At 36.4% G+C, this 15,401-nt stretch overlaps 1 protein-coding gene across 1 annotated transcript in view; it reads left to right on the top strand.

Annotated features, from left to right (window-relative positions):
* The window catches only part of ATG2B (autophagy related 2B), a 69,515-nt gene that overhangs the window by 50,469 nt on the left and 3,645 nt on the right, over positions 1-15,401 (top strand). The window contains exons 33-41 of the mRNA XM_012650109.1: positions 996-1,190; positions 2,180-2,281; positions 7,662-7,740; positions 8,051-8,258; positions 11,431-11,500; positions 11,843-11,925; positions 12,583-12,704; positions 12,964-13,118; positions 13,747-13,896. Coding sequence (XP_012505563.1) covers positions 996-1,190; positions 2,180-2,281; positions 7,662-7,740; positions 8,051-8,258; positions 11,431-11,500; positions 11,843-11,925; positions 12,583-12,704; positions 12,964-13,118; positions 13,747-13,896 — 1,164 coding nt within the window. The remainder of the gene's footprint in view (positions 1-995; positions 1,191-2,179; positions 2,282-7,661; positions 7,741-8,050; positions 8,259-11,430; positions 11,501-11,842; positions 11,926-12,582; positions 12,705-12,963; positions 13,119-13,746; positions 13,897-15,401) is intronic.

The following is a 15,401-nucleotide window of genomic DNA, read 5'->3' as shown; positions in this document are numbered from 1 at the left end:
CTGACTTGGGTGCAAGAATTTGCATTTTTTAGGTGGTGCTGAAACTACTGTTCCCAGGACAATTGGGGAACCACTGCCCTAGAGTACCTGCCTGGGAAGGGCTGCATTTGGATAGTGCATGTGCATGTGACAGGTCCTTAGTGAATGTCTAGAAGCCAGTAGGGCCAGACCACTGATGATGGCATCGTGTGCGTTTAATTCTGTCAGGGTGTCTGAGATTGTACCAAGTGTCATATTTTAAGATAGCATATAAATATTGTAGGGATGTCAGTTCCATATATTTAATCATATCTTTACCCCCTTTTGGACCTTAACCCTGCCTCCTTTGATTCATTTTCAAGCAATTTTGTAGGTATGCAGGATGATAATTTTGTGTCTTATTCCTGTTGAGGATTTTCCTTGAAAAGGAAAAGGAGTTTTACCAACATCAAACGTTAGTCAAGCTTATCTGTGTATGGTAGGGTACACATAGAGTAGTCTTCCCTTATCTGTGGGGAATACATTTTAAGACACCCAGTGGATGACTGAAACTGCAGATCGTACTGAACCCTATATATACTATGATTTTTCCTACACGTGCATATTCTATGATAAAGTTTAATTTATGAGTTAGACACAGTAAGACATTAATAATAATAACTAATAAAATAGAACAGTTATAACAATATACTGTAATAAAAGTTATGTGAATGTGCTCTCTCTCTCTCTCTCAAAATACTGGAATATTTTTGGAATTTGGTTGACCATGTTTCAGTTACTGAAACCGCAGGTAACTGAAACCTCAGAAGCAAAACCTCATATGAGGGTGGATTACTGTGGACCAAAATACATAAATAAGTAAACAAGTGAAGGAACATGTTGTTTAGTTCTTTGAAAGTGGAATTGTAAGCTGAGGTAGAATTCAAAGAAAACAGTGAGTGATATTTTGTGTGTTAAAGAGGAATTCTGATTTAAATGTAAGGATTGCTCTGTATTCCTTCTCTTTATTTATTAAGGTGAAGTTTCAGCATGAAGTCTACCCACCATGCAAGCCAGAATTCGATTCCAGCCTCTTAGAACACCCAGTTTCCCGGCAGGTGTTCATTGTTCAGGATCTGGAAATTCGAGATCGTCTGGCAACATCACAAATGAATAAATTTTTGTACTTGTATTGCAGTAAAGAAATGCCTCGAAAAGCTCATTCCAACATGGTAAGATTTAAAACCTCATATTTTTTTTTTTTTTTTTTTGAGACAGAGTCTCATTCTCTTGCCTGGGGCGAGTGCCGTGGCGTCAGCCTAGCTCACAGCAACCTCAAACTCCTGGGCTCAAGCAATCCTCCTGCCTCAGCCTCCCGAGTAGCTGGGACCACAGGCATGCGACACCATGCCCAGCTAATTTTTTCTACATATATTTTTAGCTGTCCAATTAATTTCTTTCCATTTTTTGGTAGAGACAGGGTCTTGCTCTTGCTCAGGCAGGTCTCGAACTCCTGAGCTCAGAACGATCCACCCTCCTCGGCCTCCCAGAGTGCTAGGATTACAGGCATGAGCCACCGCGCCCGGCCTAAAACCTCATTTTTTATTGTTGTTATATTAGTTTTGGAAAAGTGTTTTTATTATATCTAGCTGCAGGAGAATTAGAGTGGGGAAAATTACTGAATTATTTTCTCTCATTTTAATATGAAAAATCCTTTTAAGTGTGCTGCTTAAATTTTTATGTTTAAAAATCATTTTGCATGCCACTTCTAGAGTCCATTAACTATAATTGCTAATAAATCAGAAGTCCATAGTGATCTATGCAAAATATCTAGTATTGCTGAAAGTATTCCAGATTTTGAACACTTTAAATTCTAGTAACGTAGAAGGACTTTGGAGGTTCTTCCTGGAAGCTGACTTTGGAATGTGGGCTATGGATTAGCTTCAGGGCTCAGTAAACTCCTTTGAGCCTTCAAGTACAACATTATCCATTTGGAATTTTTTCTCTAACGAGAATCCGTATCTTTCATCAGATTCTTGAAGGAATGTGTGACCCAAAAAAGTTTGATTCAGGCTTTTAAGGAAAGAGGGCAAACAATTCTTTTTGTTCTCATAGGCTAGGAATATGTTTTTTTCTTTTCTTTTATTTCTTTTTCATTTTAAATGAGAACAAGGTCATTGTATCACTGGGGAAAAATGCTTTTCTCTTTCTTGACTTAAAGTTGACGGTGAAAGCCTTACACGTGCGTCCAGAGTCTGGCAGGTCACCACAGGAGTGCTGCTTGAGAGTGTCGCTGATGCCGCTCCGCCTCAACATTGACCAGGTTTGTGGCGTGAGCACGATTCATGCCGTGACGGTTAGATACGTACCCCACATTCGGAATGAGGGAGTTATAGTGTTTGTTACTATTGGACCTTTATGTAAGTTACATAAGTAAAGCAGACTTCTGATAAAGAACAGGGCAAGTTCATTAGATGTTTGGAATCTAAACTCTTGGTAAGTAAACATTACTTTGTTTTTGTTAAATCATGTATTTTAAAAACTTTTATATAAGTTGTATTTCACACACACACAGAAGTAAGTAATACTGCAGACACAATGGACAGAGGCAGATATTAGTACAGCCAGATAAAGGGTAGGATTGTTCAAGTCCACAGTCACAGAGCTCTCTAAGGGTGCTGAAGGTCACTAGTTTTTTTTTCCGCCTTTAAAAAAATTTTAGTAGACTTAGTGGGTGCAAGTTGAATTCCATTACGTGTATACATTGTGTGGTGGTGAAGTCTGGGCTTTTGTGCCCATCACCCAAATAGCGTACGTTGTGCCCATAGGTAATTTTTCATCTCTCACCCCAACATCATAGCTGTTATCCCCCAGTCTCCTACTTAGTGTCTTTGTGACATAGGCCTTAATGCCTACTTTTCTTCTTTCTAATCCTTATGTATTAGTATATACTTCTATTCGGATATACATTTATTTTCAGACAGTATTAAAGGACTCCTGATGTAAGGGATTGTGTCTTAATCATGGCATCTGGAAGAGAATTCTCTCTGCCCTGGGAAGGATGACAAATTAGTAAATTGGTATACCTGAAGAGGTCACAAACAATAGAGATTTAGAGAAAGGCATAAAAAAAAATCCACTTTCTCATATTCTAGCAAGCATCCCATCAAATTCTTCTGGCTTTTCTTTGACCCAGAGAGCTATTTAAGACATCGTTGATGCCTCTTTGAGAAACTTTATTTAAGATATATAAAAAATATGATGCTTTATGTGGTGTAGTGTAGTGGTGAAGAGCATGAGTTTGAAGCAGACCTGGGCTCCAGTCTTAGTTGTGTAACTTCTACTAGTTGTGTGGCTTTCAATAAGTTTCTTACCATCTCCAAACCTCAGTTTCCTCATTGATATAGTGGGAGGAGAAATAGTAATACATGTATCATGATTTTTTTGAAAATGAAGATTAAATGGACTAGTGTGTGAGAAACATTTAGCTTGGTGCTGGTACACTCTGTTAGGTCTTGGTAATGTTAACTGTTGTCATTATTAACTGAAACATTATAACAACTGCAGAACATAAATGAGTTTTAAAATAATATGCTTTGAAATAACAGAACTGTCTTGATATTCATTATACGGATGTGAGTTCATGTTTGGAAGTAGAGAATTTGTGGGGTGGCATTATTCATTTGCTTATATAGTATTTGATTAATGTTATTAGTTATTTAAATAAAACTTGAATAACTAATTATTAAAAAGCAAATTAGATATTTCCGGAGTGAGCTTAAATAATATATTATAAACAAAATAGGCACTATCTCAGAGAGATTATACTGTGAAGTACAGAAGTTTAGTATAACTTCACATTAGTGCTTGTAGCTCCTGAGCTGGGTCAGACTTGCCAATTAGTGCTTTAGAGTTATGTTTTCTCATTATGAGAAGAATATATTTTAATATCTACATTTAAATTTATCTATTAGAAAAAGCCTAGTAGAAATATAATGAAATATATACAGGAAAATCGATCCGTGGAAATCACTATTGTGAGCAAGACTTTGAGTAAGATACGTTTTTGTGGCCTGATTAGCAAGCCCAATTTTGATTAGTAGACTTTTCTTTGATATCTGATATAATTTCTTATTTAGAACTATAAAGCAGTGTGATTTTAAAATAGACAAATATTAATCTTAGAGAAAACAGGGAAATAAATTTTATGACTATATTGAGGAAGTATGGGAAATAATTCCCTAGATGTAAAACCTAGGAAAACAAAGGCATGCTACAAACATGTATACCTTAATGAGGTATATTACCTAATAAAAAAATCCTTTCTAGTTTGCATCTTCTAAGATTGACATATCATATTTTAAGGTAGTAAATGATCATCTAAGTAGAAACCCAAATATTTTTGTTCATTTTTTCTTGTGAAAACGAATCAGCTGATGAATAATAATGCATTGAGTAATATTTTTCTTACCAAGCACATCCCAACCTATTCATCTTAATCGAGCCACAGACATTAAGTGTGACCGCAATACATTGTTTTCTCATGTTTTTTAAAAGCTGCATTGCTGTTAAAGTTAAATGCAATTGCTTCCAAAGCTCAGTGTTCTCACAGGGTGGGCAGTAAACAATGCAGATGAAATGAGTCCCATCTGAGGGGTAAGTGGATGGTGGAGGTCATATAACTAGGCACTTTGGGATCTGAAATATGAAGGGGGCCAGATTTCCTGACTTTCTCAGGCTAGTGTTTATTTTACTATTGTACTGCCTGGAAATCTATGTCAGGAAGATGTGTTAATTAATTTAAAACCATTTGCTGAATGACTACCTTGTCCCAGGTTCTGTATTAGGATGCTGGGGATACAAAGATGAATAAGACATCTGTGTCCTCCAAGATCTCCGTATAGTGGGGAAGACTGACATAAACAGATGATTTTAATGCCTATGGTGCATACGAGTGATGACGATAGGCATAGGATGGTGTGCCTGACCAGAAGAAGGCTCCTCAGCTGGCTGGGAGTTTGGAAGGGTGAGGGATGACCAGGAAAGGCTTTCTGGAGATGGTGACTGTCAAGCCGAGTCTTAAGGAATGCAGTGGAGTTAGGCAGATTAAGATTTTTGTAAAGATACTGAGACCCTAATTCTGGCTGCGGATTAGGATTGGAAGACCGTTCTGCTAAGTAAGATAAGGAAGTGCTCAACTGAGGCTGTATAGGGTGAACATGAAGCTGCACCAGTTTGCACATTGTGTTTTTCACCATCATTGCCCTGTTGCGTAAGTATGACATGAAAAGTAATTTTTTTAAGACTTTGAGTCATATTGCACTATTAATATCCTTTATCATAGGATCTTAAAGTTAGGCAGAGATATTTTACAGCCAAAATTTAGCGTAAGTATAATAACAAAATTTTTTAAACTTTAAAACAATTGTATTGAGGTATAATTTACATGTAAGAAAATGCACCTCTTTTAAGTGTTTAGTGGAGCTGTGGCAGATTTATACACTTGAGTAGCTACTACACCAGTTGAAATAGGGAACATTTTCTTTACCCTATAGAGTCTGCACATGTCCCTTTGTAGTCTCTCTCTGCCACCCCAAAGCAACCACTGATCTTTTGATCACCATAGATTAGTCCTCTGTTCTACAACTTCATATAAATGGAACTGTATTTAGCTTCCTATATTCAGCATTATGTCTTTGAGGTGCATGTGTGTTACGGCACGTATCGGCAGTCACTGTTACTGCTGAGTAGTGTTTCACCGTGTGGATACACCACCATTGTCTGCTTACCTGCTGGTGTATATTTGGGTAGTTTCTTGGTTTTGGTGAATAAGGTATTATGAAATGTATGTAGGAGTCTTTCTATGGACATGTTTTCATTTCTCTTGGGTAAATAAATATATATGTTAAAAGTAGAATTTCTGGGTCATAGGATAGGTATATGTTTAACTGTCCTAAGAAGCTGCCAGACAGTTCTCCACATTGGCTGTCACATTGTACATTCCCACCAGTCACTGATGGGGGCTGCAGCTGCTTTGTATCTTGTTCAAACTTGCTATTGTCATCTTTTTAATTTTAGCTATTTCATGTTCATTGGTTTTAATTTGGATTTCCTTGATGACTAGTAGTGTTGAGCATCATTTTATATGCTTATTAGGTGCTTATATATCAACTTCTGTGATTATGAAGTGTCTGTGTCTTGCTGGTTTTAAAATTGACTTGTTTATCTTTACTGTGTTGTGAAGAGTTTAGCATAAATACCAAAATTTTGAGAATTTTGGCCATAAAATATTTCTGCCTAACTTTAAGATCCTATGATAAAGGATATTAATAGTGCAAATTTTAAAGAGCTGGCAGTTGTCATCCCTTTGTTGTTTTGTACATTTGTGGTGAAAAATGTGTAGAGACCATTGTTTCTTTAGTCTTCCTTTTTTCTTAAAGAGTGAATTGATAACTGAAATTCCCTGTTTTTTTGAAGGCAGTCTTGGAGTCAAAACATTTATAGCATTAAAATATCACCATCTAGTGGCTAATGAATATATTTTATATACTATTTATTAACATGTATTTGTTATAGTGTAAATAAAATGTAATATATATTAAATGTATGTAATGTAAAGAATATATAAAAGGTACACATGAATATATATGTAAAGCATAACAATATATTGAACAGTTCATGAACCTACTACTCTGCTTCTAAACCAGAACATTCCAGTCCTGTCCAAACTCCCTGCTTGCTCTGCAGTCTGCTGCTCTGTCTCCCGTGTGCCATGGTACCTCTATATACATCTCACCTGCATCATTTATACTTCTCCTAAATGTGATCAGTAAGCCCTCACATCCTTTGAAATTGCCAGTCAGCCCGGTGTGCTACGGGATATTTTGATCCTTTACATTGCGTTTTGGTCCAGTATTAATGTTTTATATTAATTTAGGATTTTTTTTTTTTAAATGGAAGGGAAGATTAGGAAAGAACAGACTCAGGCATTTAATTTTTATATCTTCCCAAATGTATTTGTGGGTTTGAGTGAGGGAGGCAAAATGAAGCTGCCACTAATGGGCAAATATGACATGTGTGTATAATATTAAGACAGAGCCATATATCTTTTGTTTGTAATTATATAATTTCAAGGAGACCACACTGAATGGACAATTTTATTTATTTTTAATTTTTATTTTGAATATCATGTCCAATGATGAAATGTATTAAGACAATAAAATTTAGTAGTAAAAGTAGAAATAGGTCATTAAGAACTTTCAAGACATACAGGTATCCAGTACATGCTGGCCGCTATTATCATTGTTAGTAATATTGTCACTGCCAGTTTATAGTGAGAGCTACTGGCAAGAAAGAATAAGAATGCTCTATTTTTAAGAAAACAAAAATGTACTTTGATTGAGAAATCCTTCCTATCTTTGTAATGTTCTGTTTCTCAGTTTTCACCTTTGTAAATTAATTTCCTTGTAGAGTTATGAGAACTGGCAGGGAAGAGTGAGTGTGTGTGTGTGTGTGTGTGTGTGTGTGTGTGTGTGTTACAGGAGAAGAATAGGAATAATGCCTGACACAGCATAAGGATTCAATAAATTATAGCTATATTAGAATTATAATTAAAATATGAGAGTTTAAGATACTTTGTTTCATAGTTTTAAAAATAGATGACTTTTGTTTCTTTTAGTTATTATTACATCTCTTAATTTTAGGATGCCTTGTTCTTCCTGAAGGATTTCTTCACAAGTCTTTCTACAGAAGTAGAGCTTCTAATGACTCCAGATCCAGAAGGTATTAAATATGTGCAGTGCGAAAAGGCTATATCAAATACTTGGATTGATTATGATTGTTTTGAGGCTTTTTTAAGTCTGTACTGAAAATCTTTATTCCCATTTATATAAGTGTGTTCTGGTTTGTTAATTTATGCAAATATAGCTTATGTAAAAGTAATAATTTAAAAGGTGAAAGCAGATTTTTATCTGTAACAGAAATTGTATTTAGATTAAATGAAACATAGCAAAGCAAGTTAAATCAAGATTGATTTAAACAGGTGACCAGAGAAGCATACCTAACTTTTCAAATGTACACATTACAATTTCAGTTAAAAAGTCTCCTGGAGCTGATGTCACCTGCAGTTTGCCAAGGCATCTGAGTACCTCAAAGGAGCCAAATCTAGTTATTTCTTTCCCTGGGCCAAAACAACCTTCCCAAAATGATAGTGCCAATTCAGTGGAAGTGGTTAATGGGGCAGAGGAGAAGGACTTCTCTGCTGAAGAAGCATCATTTAGCGATCAGCCTGTGTTTTTCAGGTAAATAATTTAATTTTGATAACAAATGAAGTTAGAGTTGTGAAGATTGTTCTGTAATGTGTATGTGTACTGATACTTGTGAGGTTACATCAGCTTTTCTTTGCAATGACAAATAACCAACTCGTGTATTATTTGTATGTGGTCCCTTTCTAACTTGCACCCCTCATTTTTTACTCATCGTAACCCCAGTCTCTGTATTGATTCAGGAATTTCCTTTTCCTCCCAGCTTCTTCCTTTCTTCTCTCTTATGTTCCCCTCTTCCTAGTCATTGTCAAAGTGTATTTGTACCCCCCTAAACATGATGTCATCCTTTTGCCTTTTTTTCTTTACACACCTCAACTTGGGCATAGGGAATTTTCACCTAGTTTTCTCCGTCTGCTCTTCCCCATCACTGTTGTGTCTTTCCTGACCCTTCCATCCCTGGCTAAGTGAACACCGTTGGGAAACCCTGGTCCCTTCTGCTACTGCTGTCTGCTGTGACTACTGCCCAACCGCTCAGCCAGCTGGAACGCAGCACACTGGAGTTTATTTCTCATTCCCAGACCCATTCATTCTTCCCATCTTTCTTTCCCAACCCTCGATGGTATGGACGGCACCTTGCACTATTGGAAGAAGGGCTTGCAGGTCAAAGCCTCCTTCTTGTGAGGGACAATTATCTACTTTCCCTGGTTTTCTCTGCCCGTCCCCTGGACATCCGGGGTCCCCTATTTCTCTCTGTCTTTTCCTCCAGTTTCTGAGGTTAGACTTTAGGTATGGCCCAAAGTGGGTAGTATTACTATTTGAAAGTGTTGCCATGTCTTAAATACCTTATAAACAGATGAAAACAGGAAAAAATAATGGAATATGGGAATTGGAATAGATGATCTCTGGTGGTTCAGACTCTTTCTGCCACAAAAGAAGAACCAACCTCTTTCATTAATTTCCCACACTGATCTTTTATTTGAAATATTTCCTATCAAAAATTGTATATCTTAAGTGATAATTTAAATTCTTACTTTATATTAATCACATATAAACTACCAATTTGGTTTTTATGAACATGGGCCTGAAAGCAAGAAATTTTTTTTTTTTTTTTTTTTTGAGACAGAGTCTCACTCTCTTGCCTGAGGCGAGTGCCGTGGCATCAGCCTAGCTCACAGCAACCTCAAACTCCTGGGCTCAAGCAATCCTCCTGTCTCAGCCTCCCGAGTAGCTGGGACCACAGGCACACGCCACCATGCCCGGCTAATTTTTTCTACATATATTTTTAGCTGTCCAATTAATTTCTTTCCATTTTTTGATAGAGACGGGGTCTCGCTCTTGCTCAGGCTGGTCTCGAACTCCTGAGCTCAGAACGATCCGCCCGCCTCGGCCTCCCAGAGTGCTAGGATTACAGGCATGAGCCACCACGCCTGGCCTGAAAGCAAGAAATTTGACTTTTTTTAACCTAAATGAGTAGGGTTACTTACTTAGGTTAAAAAAGTACACAAGGCCTACTTATTTAGGTAAATATTTAATTTTTTAATTAGACTATTTAAAATATTGAGAATAGCTTATAGATTTTTATTTCTTCTCTCAAAAGTTCCTAGAGGGTCTAGGACATAGGGGTGGTAAACAGTGATATAGTCCAAATTCTGCACCTTAACAGATAAAGTAATGCCCAGAGAGGTGAGATGATTTGCTCAAGCCCACACAACCAGTGGCTGATCCAGGACTAGAACACAGGTCTTCTTATCCCCAATCCAGAAAAGCAAGTGCATTTTTCAGTGATGTCATCATAGTTCCTTTCCTTCCCCCTAAACAGTCATTCAACAAATATTAATATTTATTGAGCACTTACTGTATTCCAGGTGTTGTGTTAGGCACAGTGAACAAAGTAGGGAAAAACCTTTACTTAATTGAGCTTACAAGGTGAGCTTACAAATAATTAAAATAAATGGTTTTTCCTAATATATGTGCCATGGAGACAAAAAGAGTGGAAAGGGAATGGGGGTTATTGAGAGGGTATTGCCCAGAGAACCAAATGAAGATGAGTACTGAGAGGATAAGGGGTCACCTGGGATCCCATGCTTCTTGTAGCAATTGATGTAAATACAGCATTTCCATTTTATTGTAGGTTAAGTGGAATTTTGTGAGATGGCTTAGAATATAACCACCAACATTAATTCTGTGGATAAACATGTGTTTCAAGTTCCAGTCATTCAGTTTGTAGTCAGCTTTTGGAAGCCAGCTCATTTCGTTTGATGTGTACCGTCAGTGTACAGTCAGCCTTCTGCCTCCATGAATTCCTCATCCGAGATTCAACCAACCGTGGTTGAATATTTTGCAGAAATATTGGGGAAAAAAATACAACGATGAAAATACAAATAAAAAATATAGTATAACAACTATTTACATAGCATTTATATTGTATTAAATATTATAAGTAATCTAGAAATAATTTAAAGTATACAGGAGGATGCAGCAGATTATATGCAAGCACTACACCATTTTATGAAAGGGACTTGAACATCAAGGAATTTGGTACCCAGGAGGGTCCTGGAACAAGTCCTGCTTGGATACCAGGGGACGACTGTGTAATTACAATTTCATTCTCACACGGTTTCCAGTATTTGTTGATATTCTATTTGCAAGTATTAATTTTAGAAATTCTGAACAAAATTCACCAATGTAGGGTGGCATTTTAAGCATTTCCTGATGAAGGCATTGAGGAACAGAGAGTTTAAATTACTTGCTCATGACTGCATCCCGTTGATAAAGCTGGGATTCATGCCCAGGTTTTCTGACTCTACTTCACCAGAGAACTTACCTCTTCTCTTTTTGTTTCTTGGTAATGATTATCTGGTTTAATCTTGAGGTTGCTTTTACTAGTTTGTTCTTTGTGTGAACTGAGAATATGTACTGGAATAAATTTTTCTAAGAGTAAATATTATGTCATAAACTAAGAAAAGTTTTTTGTGAGAAAATGTAAATATAAAAATATAATTTATGAGATGATTAACATCTTTTCAGTTATATTACATTAAGAAAAGTAGAGCTGAAAGATATTCTCTTTTATTTAGTCCTTAAGATAGTCACATTATTTATTTTGTGATTTTGTTTTTATTCTCCAGTTGAACAAATTAATTTGTTTCTAATTTCAACTATTAGTAATTTGAAATATAAATAACTCCCCTCCTTTCTTTATCTTCAGAGAGTTTAGATTCACGTCAGAAGTTCCCATTCGACTTGATTATCACGGCAAACACGTATCAATGGATCAGGTTTGGAAACGACACAAATGTACTCTACAAATATCTCATTTGTTTTTCTAATGAACTCAAGTTTTTTTTGTTAACTTTGCTCTGTCATAGTTTATATATATGTTTGAAGTGAAGTTGCAAGCTTTTTAAATTTAATTGTTTTTAAAGTAAATATCAAGTACCAAGAGTAAAATTTGGTATAAATTGGTATGTATTATCTTTTAAAATATAAATATTTTTGCTATAAATATTTTAAGTGTTTTAGTATCAATAATGAATATTGATTTGACTTTCAAGTTAACAATTATTTTAAATGTTAAATCTCTTAATTTACAATGAATCTGGCCTTTCTTAATTTTAAAGGGCACATTGGCTGGGATTTTGATTGGTCTGGCTCAGCTAAACTGCTCCGAACTGAAGCTGAAGAGGCTTTTCTATCGGCACGGGTGAGTTGATTTATTATATGAAGCTTTAAGGTGAAGTTGCTTTACAACAAATTAAAAACTGAGTTTTCTTAGCAAGCATACATAACTTAATTTTACACTGTTGTCTGCAGAGAGGTCATTTTTAGAGGACCCTTACTGATTAGGTGCTAATTTTTATTGTGAGGGATTAGAAACAGTTTGAACAGAGTAGTATTTTTCGAAAATAGCTATAGTTTAGGATACTTATAATAATAATTTCCTAAAGTTGCAAATTAGCTTATTTCCAGTGAAAAGACTGGAAATTCACAAGGTTGTAGTGGTTCTTAGTAGCAATTAGTGGCAATTTATAGACTTTGGGTTAATTCTGTGCCAGAGCCTTATATGTCCAAGAAATAAGAACAGTGGAAAAACACACTTATACATATTACCTAAGCCTTGTAGAAATTATTTACTTTGTAATTGGATTGTATGTATATTATATATAAAGAGAAATTCAGATTGGGAGTTAAATTATTTGTATTTTTTTAATTTAAAATATGTTTAGCTGTTTTTGGAGCATCTGTAATATTTGCCCTTATAATCTGTAAATTTTCTTTTGTCTTAAGTAAAAAATCCCAAACTTATCTGTGTCTGTAAATTTATTTCTCCCTCCTATACACTAATAGTCATTTGCTGTAGTTTGCTAGGTGTTGACAAATTGTTCTCATATGCAATCACTGAATGGCTTAATGACATTAAGAAGAATCAGTTACCAGGAATACTGGGCGGTGTTGGGCCTATGCATTCACTAGTACAATTAGGTAAGTTTTCTTTCTTGCTTCTTTTTTTTCTTAATCAAAAGAGACGTGATTTTGCTAGATCAGTGATTCTTAACCCTTTTAGGATTGTAGATGCCTTTGAGAGTCTATGTGAGGACCATCAGTCTAGAAAACCTAGATGTGTACTCACCCATATAAAACTTTGCCTCTGGTTTCAGGCGTTAAATACCTCAGCATTAGAATGATAGCAGAGGTCTGAACTCCAGCATTCATACTGATTTCTGTGTGTTGACTGTTCTAGTGCAAGGCCTGAAGGACTTGGTCTGGTTACCAATAGAGCAGTACCGGAAGGATGGCCGTATCGTTAGAGGATTTCAGAGAGGGGCTGCTTCCTTTGGTACCTCGACAGCAATGGCTGCACTGGAACTCACAAACAGAATGGTTCAAACAATACAGGTATGTTTCCTTAGACTATCTTAACCTGTACAAAGAGGAAGCGCCATTTAAAACAGTTGGGTTATTTCGTTTTAAAAACAATACTGTGAAAATACACAAAATGTTGGGAGTAGATGTAATACTTTATTTGTAAAGATTGAATGTCATGCTTGTTTTATTGCTTAAATGTCCAGTGTTAAAAAATTAGTAAAATAGAGCAGTAGAATACAGTGTCAGATTTGTTTGCCTGTTTCAGGTTAACCATAACCATTAAGTTAGCAGAAGATTTATTTCACCACATTTGTATGAAAATATCATAGCTAAATTTAAAGAAAACATTTTAGATTAAACAGTAGCAGTATTAAGTCTTAAGCTCCATAGACTGATATGGGAATGTTGAATGTTCTTGGTGAACAGAGGAGGGACTAAAAAAATCAGCCCAATCCAGATATAAGTTTTTAATTTATACTTTAATGTTCTTATTATAAAAGTCATAAATTCTTGTTTTAAAGAATTCAGACACATAAAAGTATCTGTAGTAGGGCGTGTGAGTCCCTCTCTTCTTCATTTCCTGTAGGAAGTACACTGTGGGTGCATAGTTCTCCAGACTTTCTTCTAATTCATTTCTTACCTCTGACAAATGATCCAGGCAGCAGCAGAGACTGCTTATGACATGGTGTCTCCCGGTACCCTTTCCATCGAGCCCAAGAAGACCAAAAGGTTTCCTCATCACCGACTAGCCCACCAGCCAGTAGACCTGAGGGAAGGTGTGGCCAAGGCCTACAGTGTTGTGAAAGAGGTAATCGAATACTCGCGTGGACGAGTCAGAACCTGATTCTGTGCTTTCCCAGTTTTCACCTAAAAGGCATTCAATGGTTTTAGTTTGTTCCAAAGAAACCCCTGAAAGTGGAATGGGAGCCGCCACCCATAACACGTGCACTGTCTGTGTGAGGTGAGGGAAGAGGACTCGGTTGTGATGGGCTCACATGGAGAGTAGTGACCGGGTGGACAGACTGGTGCTCTTTCTTTACACACGGAAGCACGCAGGGAATGAAACACACGCCTGTGTACTTGCCACCTAGATTGAACACATCACTTTGTTCTGTTTACCTCAGATTTGTTTAAGAAATAGAACTTTTCAGGTAATCTCCTATCCTGATTCCATTCCCATGCCTTCACTGTTCTGAAGGTGGTACATGTTTTTTCTGCATATGTTTTTATAGTTTTATTATATAAGTATGTATTCATAAGCAAAACATACTATTGTTTATATTTTAAAAGTTTGCATGAATGGTGTCATGTATATGATTCTGCAGCGAATTTCTTTCAAGATACATCCATATTGATACATGTAGATCTGCTTTCAATGGTTTTATGTATTTCATTGTACGAATATACCATAATCTATTTTCCCGTGGGTGAACATTTAGTTCGCATTTATTCCCCTAAAACACTGCTTTGGGGAATGCTCATCTAAATGTCTTTTTGTTCATACATGCAAGAAGTTCTTTAGGGTGGAACTGGTGAGTTGTAAATATTGAAATCTCAACATTTATTAAGCATTGCTAAATTGCTCTCTGACATAGGTGTGCTAGCGAACCCTGTTTTTTTTCTGGGTATTGTCAGGGGCCTTCCCTGGCTTAATCTTTTTGACATTCTTTTTAATACAACGTGAAGTTTGAGGCCGTTTTAAGATTTGTGTATTAGCATTTCATTAAAGATATTTTTCCCAATCACATTCTGACAATAGTCAGGAGTGCCTGGGATGATGGTCTTTTATGTAACAGAAGTGGCCTCTGTGATTCCAGATGGTGGGAAGGCCACTGAGGTAGGGCCCCAGGAAAGGTATTAATCGATAAATAAAGGTGAGACCAATGGTCAGCTTTTTACGAAGGAGAGTTAGTGGGGAGAATAAAGAGAGATAATTACCAGACAGACTTGCTCCACAGATGTGAGGACTAGGCCAGTTATCAGCAGACATATTAGAAATTGGATTTGTAAGACTGATACTGGGTTCAAGGCATGGGGTGGGCACCTGGCAGCAGGGTATAAGAGCACTTTAATGTGTAGCAATTTGTAACAGACTTGCCTAATTTAACCTATATCCATTTAAAAATAAATATTTATGTGCTTACTTTGTGCCAAATGTATAGTTAACCATTAAGATATTCCTAACTTACAGACGAGAAAACAGGTTCAGCAAGAACAGTGACCTCCCCAATGCACCAGAGCTTGTAGGCAGTGGAGAGGATTGGAACCTGGGTGCTCTGCGTCTAGTGTAGTTCTCTTTCTCTACAACTCAGT

This window comes from Propithecus coquereli, unplaced genomic scaffold (genome assembly GCF_000956105.1).
Source record: "Propithecus coquereli isolate 6110/MARCELLA unplaced genomic scaffold, Pcoq_1.0 Scaffold310, whole genome shotgun sequence".
NCBI lineage: Eukaryota > Metazoa > Chordata > Mammalia > Primates > Indriidae > Propithecus > Propithecus coquereli.
The sequence above is the reverse complement of the archived record's forward strand: the minus strand, read 5'-3'. Positions and strand labels throughout refer to the sequence as shown.